This window comes from Muntiacus reevesi, chromosome X, assembly GCF_963930625.1.
Source record: "Muntiacus reevesi chromosome X, mMunRee1.1, whole genome shotgun sequence".
NCBI classification, from domain to species: Eukaryota; Metazoa; Chordata; class Mammalia; order Artiodactyla; family Cervidae; genus Muntiacus; species Muntiacus reevesi.
In genome coordinates, this window is record NC_089271.1 from 117,032,350 (window position 1) to 117,049,314 (window position 16,965).

At 39.6% G+C, this 16,965-nt stretch overlaps 1 protein-coding gene across 1 annotated transcript in view; it reads right to left on the reverse strand.

Annotated features, from left to right (window-relative positions):
• Window positions 1-8,916: 8,916 nt before the first annotated feature.
• Window positions 8,917-16,965, reverse strand: part of LOC136154675 (PABIR family member 1-like) — a 58,638-nt gene continuing 50,589 nt past the window's right edge. Inside the window, 1 exon segment of the mRNA XM_065916861.1 lies at window positions 8,917-8,934. Coding sequence (XP_065772933.1) covers window positions 8,917-8,934 — 18 coding nt within the window.

A 16,965-nucleotide genomic window follows, 5' to 3' on the forward strand; every position in this document is an offset into this window, starting at 1 on the left:
CATCTTTTCATAGAGCTATTTATTTACATTTTTGGTTCGCCATCCCCTGCTTTCTGGTGAGTGGGTGGTTTTTTTCCTTATTGGCTTGTAGGAGTTCTTTGTGATAGAAGTTGCAAATATTTCCTTTCAGTTCATCATTTTTCTTTGACTTTGCTTATGGTGTATTTACCATGCAAAACTTATTCTGGGGTAGTTGCATTTATGAATCTGTTATGACTTCTGGATTTTGAATCATAGAAAACTCTACCCCACTCCAAGGTAACAAATCATAGATACACATATGCATACAAGCACCAGTTAGAATATATAATGAAGAGTCCATTTACAATAGCAAAAAATTTAAAAACTCTAGGTTTTAGAGGGGTGGGAGGGAGATTCAAGAGGGAAGGGGCATATGTATACCTGTGGCTGATTCATGTTGATTAATGGCAGAAACCAATATAATATTGTATAGCAATTATGCTTCAATTAAGAAAAAAAGTATATCAGGGGAAAAAAACCCCTAGGTTTAAACTTAAAGTCCCAAAACCTTTATAAGGGAAAATAAAACAATCCAGGGAAACACAAAACTAGACCTGAGCAAATGGAAATTGTAGTGTTAACATCATAAACATTTCCTATCTTTCTAAGTTGTATAAATTTAATGTGATCCCAAAAAGAATACCACAAAGTGTTGATTTTTTCCCCACCTAGATGGGTTCATTCTAGAGTTCATATGAAGAAATGCTCATAACTAGGAAATCTTGAAGAGTAAAGGGAGAAATTTTTCCAGAAATTAAAACTTTTATATAACTCCAATAATTGCAATAATGTGCCATAGGTCCTTGAACAGACCAAATGAAAAGAACTGAAAGTACAGAAATACACCCAAATATACCCAGGAATTTAGGTAAAGGTGTCATCTCCAAACAGTGGAGAAAAAAATATACTGGCCAATAAATGGCATGAAAACTGGATAGCCATCTAGAAAAAAAAAATGAAATTGGATTGATGCATTCCAATGGGATAAACTCCAAATGAATCAAAAATTTAAATGTAAGATGAAACCATCAAGGTGCTAGGCAACAGTATGGGAGAATTAATTTCTTTATAACTTTGGAAGGGGTTAATTCTTTATTATTATTATTATTATTTAACTTTTTATTTTGTATTGGAGTATAGCCGATTAATAATGTGACAGTTTCAGGTGGACAGCAGAGGGACTCAGACATACATATACACGTATCCATTCTCCCCAAACTCAGAATGGGTTAATTGTTGATGATTCAGTAACAATATTTCCTATCAAAGACTAAATTGGTAATCAATGTCACCCCTTGACAGTAGTTATCCTCCCCTCTTCAGTGTATAATTTCCCAGTTTTGTACAAGCATCTCCCCCCAAACTAGTTTTCAAAGTTAAATCCCCAGAATCATAAAAATACCTGGATTTTTCCCTTTTAGAGATTACTTGATTCAACTCACTTAAATTCTCCCTTTTAATTCAAATCTGCTGCATTTTGACAGGCTGTAATTAACAAAAACTTGGTGACTGGCAAGTGATCATACACTGCGTGTCTGTACTGTCTGGATTTACAGTCCATATTTGAGTGTGTGGTGGCATGGGAGGAAGGGCAGAAAAGAAAATGCACCTCAAAATAGCCATTGATCCAATTCAGTGCTGAAATACATGGCATACCCGACAAATGCTGCCGGAGCTGGAGAGGCCTGAACTGACCTTAAATGATGGGCTTGATTCATACACAGAGAGGACTTGGGTTCACAAAGAAAGGTAGGGATGAGTGTGCCATGAGGTGAGGCGAGTTGTTTTGAAACAATTTCCGGGGAGATATTTGAGACCCTGATGTGTGTGTCATTACTCCCTGTCTACTATGAAGAAAACTTTTTCTCTGCTGTGATTAAAGAGGCTGAATACAGACTAGAGAGGAAAGACCCAAGTTTGCCAAGGGGCCACTGGCATTACAAATTTTAATCAGGAACAAGGTAAAGAAGTTGTCATCGTGAAAATGAGTATGATTCATCGTGAAGGCAGTTAGCAAACAGGAAATGCACAGCAAGAGGCATGGCAATAGTTGTAATTATCTGTCACCGTAGGTGTTTTGCCACCTTGAAATGGTTAGGCCGTCACAATTCTGCCACCTGAATTCACTTCAGAAGGAATTAAACAAAGTCAGCATGAAACGCTTCAGGTTTCAAGAAGGGATTCTGGAAACGAGCATCTCCTTGATATTTTCATTCAACGAACAGTTAAGTTAAAAAGACTACATAACAGCTGCCAAGGAGACACCTACAGGGTTTTGACAAGAACATGGAAACAACTCTGAGGTTTCGAAGTTTTGCTATTATGAAGGATATAGAAAATTTCAAGTAGCACCTAAAACTCTGACATTTGAGAGAACAGGCCTAAAAGGAACAATTTAAAATAGACCTAAAGGAAATTGGAGGTGAGGGCAGGCTCGAGACCACGCACATGGATTCTCTAGGCAAGAATACTGGAGTGGGTTGCCATTTCCTTCTCCAGGGGGATCTTCATGACCCAGGGATCGAACCAGCGTCACTTATGTCTCCTGCATTGGCAGGTGGGTTCTTTACTACTAGCGCCACCTGGGAAGCTCATAGCTATACTTGCATGCATACAGAAGATTCAAATAGAGGGAAACTCACCGTATTGTCCCAGCACCAGGATGTCAAATTAGTGATTATTTCATTAGGAAAATATTTGCTACACCTATAATCTTGAAGCGATAAACAACATTCCAGAGCAGAACATCACTCTCCAGGATTAAATACCAAACAAAATAACAAAGAGCTGACCCAGCTTCGGGCCACTGGGATGACACCTTGTCCAGTTACCACATCAAAGACCCTTTAAGTAAGCCATAGGCAGGAAAATAAAGATTCAATTAGGACACTAGTTTGGAGAGGCTTCATGTGACCAAGAGGACAAAGAAATGCAAATAGACTAAACTCAAGCTGGCTGGTTCCTTTATTTTGTTCATTTAGTTTCTAATTTGCCCCTGTCACCTGGTTATCAAAATATGTCTAAAAATTTAAAGTGGCACCTACCCTGAGCTAAGTCAGCTCGGTACCTAATAAAAATGGGGCCCAGGTCAAGGAAGATGATGATGGGGAATGTCCAGCTCACTAAATGCATCTTACAATTAGCCGGGAGGTTGCTTTGTGAATCACCGACTTAATGAACACACAAGCTGGGCAGGTGGGGAAAAGCCCTGATTCAATAAAGTGAAAAGAATAAATAAAATTATTTTCTGAGGATATAGTCAGATTTGGGGGCTTCCTAGGTGGCTTAGTGGTGAAGAACCTGCCTGTCAATGCAGGAAACTCAGGAGGCTCAGGAGGCGTGGGTTTGATCACTGGGTTGGGAAGATTCCCTAGAAGAGGAAATGGCAACCCACTCCAGTACTCTTGCCTGGAAAATCCCATGGACAGAGAGCCTGGTGGGCTACTGTTCATAGGATTGCAAAGAGTAGGACACAACTTAGAGACAGACCATGCATGCATCAGTCAGTTCAGTTCAGTTCAGTAGCTCAGTCGTGTCCAACTCTTTGCAACCCCATGGACTGCAGCATGCCAGGCCTCCCTGTCCATCACCAACTACCAGAGTTTACTCAAACTCATGTTCATTGAGTCAGTGATGCCATGCATGCATAGACAGATTTTAGTCCACCAAGGTAGAGAAAAACAATTCAAAACCCATCTTGACAAAATAAAGTGTAAACTGTGATAATATTAAGGGGGAAAAAACATGTTAAACCCTGAGATGGATGGGTTAATTACTTTTGCAAAATCCTAAGTCATAGCAGGCCAGGTTAGGAATGGGTTTATATGGGGGAATTGAAACAAAAGCTCCCTCCCTCCCCTAGTAAACATGTTTTTTAAGCTAATGACTGTACTTTTACACCTATATCTTCTACTGTTCACAGGTTGTTAGAAAACAGGTGTTCTTGTTTGTGGGATTTTCTTAATAGACTTTATTATTTAGAGCAATTTTGGGTTCACAGCAAAATGGAACAAAAAGTACAGACTTCTCGTATATCCCTGTCCTAACCCCCAACACATGCATAGCCTCCCCCACCATCCACATCCCACAGAGGTGCATTTGTTATAATGGATCAATCTACACTGATAAATCGTTATCAACCAAAGTCCATAGTTTGCAATAGGATTCACTCCTGTTGTCCATTCTATGAGCAAATTCATGCCATGTACCCACCATTATGATATCATATATATTTAGTATCGTATAGAATGATATCACTACCCTAAAAATCTCTTTTCATTTAAAAAGTCTTATTCCTGAAAATGTTAAACATGTACAGAAGCAAAGAGAATAGTATAATGAACCTCTCCCATTTACCCATTATCTGCTTTCAGAAATTACCAACCATGGCCAATCCCAATGAGGCACTTTTGCAAAGGCTATGAGAATGGAGCTATAGGCAGACTGGTATTACCTTTGTGGGAAAATAGTTTCTTCTCAGTGATTTTTAAGCAAGTGATTGAATTATTTTGGAGTGACCATGTATTAAGCATTAACTGTGCTAGGTACTTTGCAAATGTTACCTAGACCCTTGCTACTCCAAGTGTGGTCCATGAACCAGCCTCATGGGCATCTCCTGAAGCTTATTGGCAATGAACATTCTCTGGCCCCACCTCAGACCTTCTGAATCAGGGTCAGCAGTTTAGTAAGATCCCCCAGGTGATCTGTAGGTAACCAAAAAGTTAAGAAACACTGACCCCTTGGTCCAGGGTAGACATTTACAATAGCATCCTAAGAATCCTGCAACAACTCCTCAAGGCAGATGCTATCATGCCCAATAACTTGGGCATGATAGACAAGATAACTAAAGCTCAGAGATATTATTCAGCCTTTTAAAGGCCTCCACAGCTAAACTTAGATCTGCTTGGCTTCAGAGTTTATAATTTTACCACTCAAAGCATGTTGTCTCCCAGCTAGGTGGCTCACTTTGGGGTCAACTCAGTGAAAAAGGAAAAGGAGGTGATAGTAAGTGTTTACACAACCCAGGAACAACCATTCATCTTGGCAGATGACAACAACAACAGAAAACCAAGCTGTTTGCTATCATACAGTCACTTGCTCCCCCGAAGACTTTTTCACTTTTAGACCACTTATTATGGTATCATATAGACAGGTAAATATTTCAGAATGGTCAGAGGTCAGAAAAAAAAGTTGGACCACTTTTCAAAGTTAGTCCCCCTTGACAGTACCTGTTGGCCAAAATATGAACCAAACCACAAACTCTCCCAGAACAGATAGAAGATGTGGTATAGACTCATATAACCGGTGCATGCATTTAAAAAATCCATCAGGCCAGTTTGACATCACATAGACAGGAAAGGCAGGTTTCACTTTCCATCCAGATGAGCAGTTTCAGCCTTTAGCTCTGCTTACACCGAGGAGGGAGCCTTAAATGGCTGAGCACCACTGGGCAATGCAATAGGCCCCTTTGTTTTCTGGGTAGCTTTTTGAAAGGAATATTACAGGAAAAAGTAGAGAAAAAGTGCAATTGGGGAGCACACCCAAAATTTAGCAGAAATTCATTAGATCTCAGGAACTTCTCTCCTCTAATCCTGGAAGGAGGTTAAGGCCATTTCCTTCTCTTTCTGTTGTCCTTATGACTCAAGGGATCAGCGTGATCACTTGCTTTTGCAATGAGTTGATCTGATGATTAGCCTCTAGCAGAAACTTGATGAAGTTCTCGGTTCAAAGCCCCAGGGATCTAGTTCAGGGCAGTCCTCACAAGACTAGGTGAAGAGGCATGCAAACTGGCCTGGTGAGAGGGGGCCGCAGGGGTTTTGATTGACGTTCTACTTTACACCCAACTGACCAGGACACATCCTGCTGTTGTGAAACAGTGTTCCTACTGAAAAATAGTAAATCTACTGGCTCAACAAAGTTCATTGTCCATGTGCATGAAATCAAATTCCTAATGTGTCTTCTCTCTCTTATGAACACCTATTTGAATCACTTTATCTCACATTCTTTTTTTAAAAAAATCCCACATTCCAATAGATTTCATCACATTTTATGACCAACCTTGCCCTCATGCTAAAAAATATATTGAACAATACTAAGAATTGAATCAAAATAGGCCCCCCAAAGCCAAGTAAAGTAAAATAGATGACTTATAAAAGTTATTTTAAGAATGTTTTTCTAAACATTGAAGAAGATTTTAAATCGCACTTTTTATACTGTATTTGAAGATTTTTTAAAAGATCTATTTATTTCTTTTCTTTTTTGGCTCTGGTAGGTTGTTGTTGCTGCACGTGGGCTTTCCTACTTGTGGCAAGCAGGGACTACTCTTCATTGCAGTGTTGGGCTTCTCATTGTGGTGGCTTCTCTTGCTGTGGAGCATGGGCTCTCGGGTACCTGGGCTTCAATAGTTACAGTGGGCTTAGTAGCTGTGACTCATGGGCTTAATTGTCCTGTGCATGTGGGATCTTCCCAGAGCAGGAGTTGAACTGGTGTCTCTTGCATTGCAAGGCAGATTCTTAACTACTGGACCACCAGGGAAGCCCTGTATTTGAAGGTTTTGATCACTATATTTTCCCCTTTGAAAATTTCTCGAAGATGTTTCTAAGATCTGTTTATCTAAATGACCACCTTTGTAAGGTTAGGGGGACAGTTATGTATCCCACTTTTGTAGATGAGGAAACTGAGGCTCTGGCAGTTGAAGTTAATTGCCTTCCACAAGAAGGCCTCTCAGGGAGGAAGTGAAGTCCCTTCAGTCGTGTCTGACTCTTTGTGACCCCATGGACTGTAGCCTACCAGGCTCCTCCACCCATGGGATTTTCCAGGCAAGAATAATGGAATGGGTTGCCATTTCCTTCTCCAGGAGATCTTCCTGACCCAGGGATTGAACCCAGGTATCCCGCATTGTAGGTAGACGCTTTACCATCTGAGCCACCAGAGAGGAAGGGGCACTTCCAAAGTCAGCTTCCTGACCATGACCTGGCCTTGTCTTCTCTTCTCTTAACACAGGTTGAAGAAAAAGATAGCAGAAGAGTAGCTACAAAATTACCCCCCAAAGAAACTAAGGCAGCAGAGAACATGCCAGGATTATTAAGTTAATTGGAAATATCTTTTCACTTTGGAAATTACAAGTTACCCCCATGGGTTATTTGATGAGGGGAAAACACGGAGACATGAGTATTGAAGGTCTTTGGGTTGTGAGTTATGATGCGGACCCAGAGGAAAGGCACTTGAGGTGGAGCACATAGCTAGCTGCATTCTCTCCTTTCTTTTCTCACTGTTTGTACTCTCCCCACCCAAGGGGAAGTCAGGAATGTTGTGGGAGGCAGGGGCCCCTATTAAGAAAGTAGGGAACTGGGCCACTATTGTTCAAGCTTCAAGAAGAGGACATTCACTAGACTGTGATGTCTCCTGGGCCAAAGTCAGATGCCCTCCCACCCCTGCCTCTGGGGCTGCTATGGAGGGAACCATTAGTTTGAAGTCATTTATTCCAAAAGTCATATCCTAATGGGGCTGAGTCTAGATTTATATACGTGCTACTGTCCAGTTAAGGAGAGCACAGTGCTCTTTATAAGAAATAAGTTAAACTTTTGAAAAGATTTCAAAACTGTCCAGGGGAGAGGAGGTGGGGGATCCAAATTAATCCTAACTGTGGAATCCCCATGGTCTTACTTCTGCCAGCCCCTTCTGGTTTTACCATTACTTTGAGTCCTTATTTTCTAATGTTCTTAAAACAAGCTATATGGTGCCCTGTAAAACTCTGTTCCCCACAAGGGAGTCCTGGGGAGTTGGGCTACAGTAAGATTCTCTCACAGAATGACACTTGTAGATACCATGTAGATAACACACAATCAGCCCAAATTCCACACATGAACCACATACATTGGAAAGGCCCCAATTGCTGGGAGCCAGGCTAACCTGTAGTTAAAGGATTTCTGGAATTTTCTGTGAGCCTTTCAGGCTTCCAGTGTTTCATTCCTTTCAGTGTGTGATGGGAAAATTGGCAGGTGAGAGGGCATTTTGTAATATTTAACCTAAAGGTAAGAATTTTGCTAATTGAAAAAATTTGTGGAAAGAAACAATATCCTTGCTCTAAATATTTATATGAAATATCTCAACATTCTAAAATCCTGGAGAAGGTTCTGGTTTGTATGTCATAGGGGCTGGCTGGACACTTAGAGAGGTGGTAGACAAAATTTGGGCATGGGAAGGGAGACTGGCCTGGAGACGTTATTCCTTCAAACCTAAGATTCTGCGAAAACTAGAGTGCAAATCCATTTCCTAAAGGAAACTGTACTTTCAAAAGTACACAATTATAGAGATGGAGAACAAATTAATGGTTACCAGACATTAGGGATGGTGGAGGGTGACAGAGGTGTGACTATAAAGGGGTACACCAGGGAGATCTTCGTCGTGACAGAATAGTTTTGTGTCTTGATTGTGGTGAATCTATACATGTAATAAAAGAGCATAGAATTATACACAGACATTGTACCTATGTCAATTTTCTGGCCTTTATATGAAACTATAATTATGTGCGATGTAATCATTGGGGCAGATGGTGAAGGGCAACTTCCTATGAGTATAATTATTTCAAAATAAAAAAGTTAACAAACCAAGCACAATCCTACATTTCTTTTAAGTACCCTACAAAACCCTTCGTTTATCCAATTTTTCTTTTAAGAGAACCCCACCCCCACACACCATAATTCCTTGGTTGTTGAGGATTAGAACTACAGACTTAGGAACAAACTTTTCCTTTTCCATCTTAGTTTCTTCATTGGGGAAAAAAATGTCAGAATGCATATGTCCCTTTTCAAATTTTAATCTACAGAACTGCTGTTTTGGACTAAGCTATTCAGTTGGTAATGCCTTAAGCAGACTGGGCGGTTCTACATTTGTCTAAGCCAGCTCTTCTCCCTGTCATGGAAAAAAAAGCACAAACATGTTAAATTCCTGTCATACCTTCCGTGCAAAAAGAAGCATAAGGGTAGGTGGGTGGGAGAGGACAGGTCAGGAGGGTGTGGGGTCCTGTGGTAAAGCAAGAGGCTCCTCTCGGCTCAGAGGGAGCTCTGCTTCTGATGTTGAGAAGTGTAGAGAAATTGCCCCTGGAGGTCAAGGCACTTGGAAGATAAACAGTTCAACTAGCCTTGGAGAGGGGGCTATTGGAGTTGAATGTAGAAATGTGAACCAGCTTCCCCTCCCCATCTCCCCAAGTCCACCAGAAGTGGAGGTGGACAGAGCCTGAGCCCTTCAGTGAGAACAGGCAGTCGTAAGAGGCAGGTTTTAAGGGGGTTTGGGATGGGAGCACCTGCTGCTGGTTGTCAGCATCCCAACACACTCTATCTCCCAGAAAGTCCCCAGCGTGGCCTTTGTAGGTTCCATGCATCTCACTGAGACTTATTTAATTCATCTCATCTGGCCCAGAGCACATGACTATAAGCTGCCTCATATTCTCTTATTTTGAGTCATAGGGGCCTGGGTTCATATCCTAATTCTACTGTTTCCTAGTTTTGTGATCTTGGGCAAATGGGGATAATACCTGCATTACAGGGTTTCTGAAGTGTCTGGCATCTAACAGGTGCCGAGCAAATGCTAGCCTTCTCTTTGCTCTGCTCATTGTTCCCTATGTGGCTGCCACATTACTTCCTAGACTGGAAGCTCCTTGGGAGAGCTCCTTTATGTTCCCTCTCCCCTGTATCTAGCATAGGGTTGAGCACACTGTTAATGAGTCCCTATTGTTAAATGGTGCCTTCCTGGCTGCCTCAGTGAGACTACTGATGGAGACCCAAAAATGGGCACAAGGGAACATCAACACTCCACTGCTGCTTTTTTTTTTCACTTAAAAAAATATTTTTAACTGAGGTATAGTTGATTTACATTTTTATAGTTTCCAGGTGTATCAACATTTCATTTCAATATGAAAGGAACAGCTGGATTCTTTACTTCCCTGATACACCTTTCTAGTAAAACAAGCCCACATGTAGTGCAAATACAATTTTAGACAGGCCCACATTTAGTGCAAATACAATTTTAGACAAATATTATGTAGCTCAAGTAAAATTAAAGTCAGTGACTAAGTGTCTTGACAAAGTGGCTTTTTGATCAGTTTATCAGGTGTGAAGCATGAAAAATATCAATTGCAGACTTACAGGCTTATTACCACAGAATTCAAAAGGTTACCAAATATAGCATAAAAGAACATTCTTGGGACAACTAACTGTAATGGTATACTGTATCAATGTTATATTTCTTGAATTTACTAACTTAATTGTGTTTATATAAGAATGTTCTTGGGAAATACATTGAAGTATTAGGGGGTGATGGGACATGTTGTCTGCAACTTTGCAGTGTTTCAGAAAGGTGTGTGTGTGTGTGTGTAGAAAGAGAGAGAGAGAATGATAAATGTAACAAGATACTAACAATAGATAAATCTTCATCAAGAGTATGTGAAATTTCTTTTTACTCTCTTTGCAGATAATTTTCTTTAAGTTGAAAATATTTCACATTAAAATTTAAAAAATATTATTTTGGGCATTTAACCATTGTGTCTGATGTTGTGATAGGTATGATATTCAAGGGAGAACAAGACATGGTCTCCATCTTTAATCCAGAAATTCACAGTCTGGGGCTGGCAGGACAAAAAAGAGGCCAGGACAATTCAGTGTGGTAAAGGGTGGCACAGAGGAGGCATGCTAAAACCAGACTTCCTAGGATGAGATGGTCAGAGGAGGCTCTTTACAGAGGAGGTAAAGGAGAAGCTTAATGTTGGGGGAACTAATTAGGTTTGGGGATGGCAATGGGACATGTAAGCAGAGTTAACCAACAGACTGTGGGTTATAGAGAAGAGATGCCTGTAGATAGCAAGAGAAAGCCACCTGCCTTCTGAGGACAGACAAAAAGACCTGAATTAGCAGGTGTCAGGGACCAGGCCCAAATCACCATAGCCTCTGAGGTAACATAAGAAGTGCAGGCATAAGCAAAAACACTAGAAGCTGAAAGCCCACTTGAACACAAGGATGAACTTTATGGTGCGGTATACTGAATGTCCTAGAGACATCAGCCCCTAGATTGATTAATATAAGTAGCCTGGATACATACAGTCATGGCCCCAAATTAGGATTGCTAATAATAGACTGTGAGGCAGGAAGAGGATGTTAAGTGATCATAAGAAACTAAAGAAGTGATTTTTTAAGAACAGGATGAACTTTACCAGCAATAAGGATAAGGTAGTACCCAATTAACACACAACAGGATGGGGAGAGATTGTTGTTAATAGGAAAAATCCTGAGAACAGTACCAGGTTCCATAATAAAGGGAAATCAACAAGGCAGTACTGCTGTTTCAGATGTCAATGGGGGAATGGGAATTTCCACTCAATAATTAGATACAGGAGCCAGGATGAGAAAGTACCTGAATGTTCCTACCAAGGGCCTGGTGGGAGCTCTTTTTTTTTTTTTCCTTTCACTGAAAACTTTTATATTATGGAAAATTTATAAAAATAATGAGAACAGCATTAGCTTAATAATGAGAACACTTTAAGGCTTTAACAGCACATAAAACTGTCAAAATGTGACAATTTTTGACCTACAAAAATGACAAGTTCATGTTTCAAAAGAAAATGAACCCCATATACCCAACACCCAGCTTCAGTGATTATCAACACATAATTTAATTTCATTCAAATTCCCACCCATGACCCTGGCAAAGTGACTAATTTGAAGCAAATCTCTAGTGGGACATTTTGTGCTTTAAAAAAATGATTTAGTATCTACAAAAGAGATTCAAATTACATATATATATATAAAATAATGTTTTTAGTTAATTTTCTCAGTAATATGTCCTTGTGGTTCAAAATTCAAAAGGTACATACTGTTGTATTATTTTAATATACACAATTTTTATTTTGTAGTTACACTTCCATAAAGCAAAAAAATAAAAAGGGTATGAAACAAAAGGACAAGTGAAAAGTCGCCTTCCAAACCCTGTCACCTAGCCAACAGCTCCCCCTCCTCAGAGGCAATCAACATTAACAGTTTTTTATGTATCCTTTCTGGGATGTTTTACTCATGTTAGAAAAGAGAGAACTATTCCCACTGATTTGTACCTTGCTTCTTTCAGCTAACAAAATATTTGAGATCATTCTAAATCAGCACACAAAGAGCTTCCTCCCTTTCCCAGCTACCTAGCATTCCATTGAAGAACTACAGTTTATTTAAGGAACCAAATCACTCTTGGGGGACTTTTAGGCTATTTCCAATCCGTTGAGGTTACATACAGTGTTGGAATGACTCAACCTTATGCATTCATCTTACACCAATGTAAGTGTATCTATCTGTAAGAGAAATGCCTCAAAGCTGAATTGCTGGATGAAAAGGAAGACACACATAATTTTGATAGATATTGCCAAATGGCCCTTCATCAGGTTGTAGTTATTTTAATGCTGTCTTCACCCTTTATCATGTGCAGTTTACTTTCTGCTCCTTTCCACTTACTCCAAGTGGCACTATAAGGGGACCATTTCAACATACAGTATCAAACTCAGAAACACCCTCTCTGACCTCAGCCTCGTATAGGTCTCCCTCTACCACTCTGCTGCCGGGACCACCAGCCTGTCCTTCCTTCCCACTCCTTGCCCAGAGGCATCAGTAGCTTGCTGGCTTCCTTTCCTCCTTCCAAGCTGGTGCTGTGATCAGCCATCTTAGCCATGCTAGCACTGATCTCTGGACTCACTCTCCCCGTGACCTTCTGTAGCACCTGCTCTGCCAATCCTAAGCCCTGTGAAAACCCCACCATCCATTCTCTCCACCTCCCACTCCCAGCCTGCTAACTATTGCTGGAGAAGGTCATGAGATTGGCTCTGTTACAAAGCCAGGCCAGCCAGCCTCAGCAGGGCCCCAAGGGCTACAAGGTAGTCCTTTTAAATATCTGTATCAAATTTCTCTCAGTGATTGTTTCAAATCCTCTCCCTCTCCTCAGATTCCTAACCCCAACCTCACCCCCACCCCAACCCCTCAGTTGAGGGCCAAGCTTTGAGTTTCAATGACAGGACATAGGTCATCAAGCAGGAACTCCCTTGATTCTCTCAATTCTCTTGATACTTGACCTTGCGTGTCCTTGGATCACTGCATTTTCACATCTGCCTGCTCATCCCCCACTCCTCAGCCTCCAGAGAACGAGGGACTCCCTCCTCAAGGTTTCCTCTTCCACCTGTGTCCTTGACATTAGGTTCTCTTGCCTTCTCCTACACTTGGCCATCCTCTTTCCCTTTGGGCAAGCTCTCCCTCCTGGCTAGTTTTTCCTCTCTCAGCCTAAAAACACTTCCCTCATATCTGTGTCACTATTCCACACTACCAACAAACTTTAAAAATTTAGCCATCTTTAAAATTACACAAGTAATTCATGCCTCCTGGCTTCACTTCTTCCAAGTCAGCCCCAAAATTTAACAGAAAACTCAGAAAATAATGATAAGCAAAAAGGAGAAAATAAAAACCACCCATAATTCACCATGTAACTGTTAGTATTTTGGTGTGTTTCTTTCCAACCATTTTATATGCACATATATAAGTTTAGATATCTATATGTATTTCTTCTTACAAAAGTGAATCATCATACACAAAGTACTGTCATACTGTATTTCAGACATCATGCGTTTCCCAGATGGTGCTAGTCGTAAAGAATCTGCCTGCCAATGCAGGAGACACAAGAGACGCAGGTTCAGTCCCTGGGTTGGGAAGAGCCCCTAGAGAAGGGAATGGCAACCCACTCCAGTATTCTTGCCTGAGAAACCCCACGGACAGAGAATCCTGACTAGATAAAGTCCATGGGGTCTCAGTCGCATACAACTGAGAACACATCATGCACAGACATCTTAGGTTTGCTATTTCTTAGTTGTCTGATCCTGGTTAAGTAAATTAACATCTGAGTCCATTTCCTCCTGTGTAAAATGAGGACTATTATAGTAACTACCTCACAGGGCTGTTGTGAGGATTCAGTGAGACAAAAATATATAAAAACACTTATCACAGTGCCTGACACATAGCAAGTTGAATTAATGTTAGCTATTATAATCTTGCCACGTCAATAAATATAGCTCTACATAATAGTGTAATGAGCTCTGTCAGTGCTATGTCTAACAGGAGTGACTAAAGCACTGCAGTGACTCACCAACACATATTCATTTGACATACAAGCAAGTATATCTGTGGGATAAACTGCCTAAAGCACAACTGCTGGTTCAGAGGCTCTGCACATTTGTAATTTTGATAGATACTGCCAAATTGCCCTTCCTCAAGTGGGAGTTACCGTGATTTCTCTAAGTTATCCCTTATTGATGAATATTGAGGCTGTTTTCAAATTTTTCATTGATAGATGGTGAAGAACATTCTTATAACTAAATATCTGCTTGAATTCATGATTATTTATTCAGGCCAAAGGAGAGAGTATAAGTAAATGTACAGAGATGTGGGAGAAAATGGTGTGCACTGGAAACTGCTAGTATCAGTGATACTCAGAGGGTAGAAGGACAAGAGGTGAGCCTGTAAATAGATTGGGACCAGATTGTAAAAGACTATGAATTTCACATTTATTCATCTAAGCAGTCACTAAATATTTAGTGACTATCTGTTACAGGCCATGCACTGTTTTAGGCAGTTTATTCACTTAGTGAACAAAAACAGAAAAAGATTCCTGCCCTGGGGGAGTTTACATTCTAGCGAAGAGATACAAACAATAAAAGTAATAAACAAACTACAGAGAATGTTAGAAGGTAATAAGAAAAAAGGAAAGATAGAGCAGGCTAAAGGGGATGAGGAGTGCTGGGAGTGAAATTATGATATTATAGTAATATAATAATATGTTGTTCTTAAATATCAATAATTAATATTAATATTGCACAGTGCAATATTAAATAGAGTGACTGCTGCACTACAGAGTTTAAATGTATTCTAGGAATGAGGAATCACTGAGGTAGGTATTCATATATATTTATCATCATCTGTGCCATATCCACATACTACCTGATACCTAATGGTTTCTTTAAATTGACTTACCTTTCCCTACCTAAATTTATTTTAAATGAAGCTCTATAACACCAACATAAATGGAAACTCAGTATTACATGCCACAAAAGTCTAGAAGGGGATACTGGATGATATCTCTGGCTGGCCTCTTCCCTTCATTACAGAGACTAGTTAGTATATGAGAACAATAACAGCCAGCACTTTTAAAACTGTGTACTTATTATTTGACAGCTAACTTGGTATTTTTACATGCTGCATAGAATTAATTTTATCTTCATAGTAATTCTATGCCACAGGTACCATTATGGTACCCATTTCTTTAGGAGGAAATTTGGGCAAGCAATTAACTCTCCCAAGCCTCAGCTTCCTCCTAAATAAATGGAGACAATAATGAGGATATATACACAGAACTCATACAATTCAACATCAAAAAAACAAACAACCTAATTTAAAAATGAGCAGAGAATCTGAATAGACATTTTTCCAAAGAAGACATACAGAAGGCCAACAAGTACATGAAAATTTACTCAGCAGCACTAATTACCAGGGAAATGAAAATCAAAACCACAATGGGATATCACCTCACACCTGTCAGAATGGCTATTATCAAAAGAGACAACAACAAAAAAAAAGAGAGAAAGAGACAACAAATAATAAGCATTGGTGAAGATGTGGAGAAAATGGAATCCTCATGCACTGTTGTGGGAATCTAAATTGGTGCAGCCATTGTGGGAAACAGTATGGAGGCTCCTCAAAAAATTAAAACTAGAACTACTCTACAATTCAGCAATTCCACTTCTGGATATTTTCCCCAAAGAAAACAAAAATACTGATTCAAAAATATGTGCATCTCCATGTTCAATGCAATGTTATTCACACAGCCAAGATATGGAGGCAACCTAAGTGTTCATCAATAGATGAGTTGATAAAGAAGATGTGATATATATCCACAATGGAATATTACTCAGCTATAAAAAAAAAAGAATGAAATTTTGCCATTTATCGAAAACATGAATGGACCTAGAGGGTATTGTACTAAGTGAAATAAGTCAGATAAGGACTACTGTACGATTTCACTTAGATGTGGAATCTCAAAAACAAATGAACAATCATAACAAAACAAAAAAGAGTCATAGATACAGAGCACAAACATGTGGTTGCCAGAGGGGAAGGTGGGTTGGGAGGATGAGTAAAATAGGTAAAGGAGACTAAGAAGTACAGACTTCCAGTTACAAATAAATGAGTCACAGTCAACTAACATAGTGTTCTGGTCAATAATACTTCATTTTTTTTTTAAGGGAAAATAACCTAAATGCCCCCAAATAAGGATCTAATTGAAGAAATCATAGTCAGGTTAAGAAAGTAAGCAAACATACACATGTACTATGTAGTTATAGCCTCTGGTCAGAATTTATATTGATATAAAAAACTGTTAAATTTTTAAATAAGTAAAACAAAAACTATGAAATTATATATATTTCATGATCACAAAAATATTTCAAAAATATAAAGAGGAGAAAAGGCTGGAAGTACATCAAAATATTATTGATTATCTTTGAGAGTAAAGACTGTTAGTAAATTTTTAATCTTGTAGTTCTTTGGATTTCCCAAGTTTTCTATGAGTATTTACCATTAAAGGGAAAGTTTTAAAAATAAAAAAGGCAATATAGGACAGAAGGGCCCATGGTTTCTGCTTACTCCATGTCATGCTTGGGAGAGATGGGAAGAGGGGACAGGAATAGAAGGGAATAGAAGCTCCCAGCTACATCATCCCCTGACCACTAACCCCTAAAATCCAATGACTGAGGTTAGAGCTAGATTATTGCTTTAAAATACAAACACCTTCCCTCAGAGTTAAATTTATTGGTTGTTTTAATTTTCCTGCGAAGAACTTTAATCAGAATTTCCAAATTGATTATAGACTTGCTAG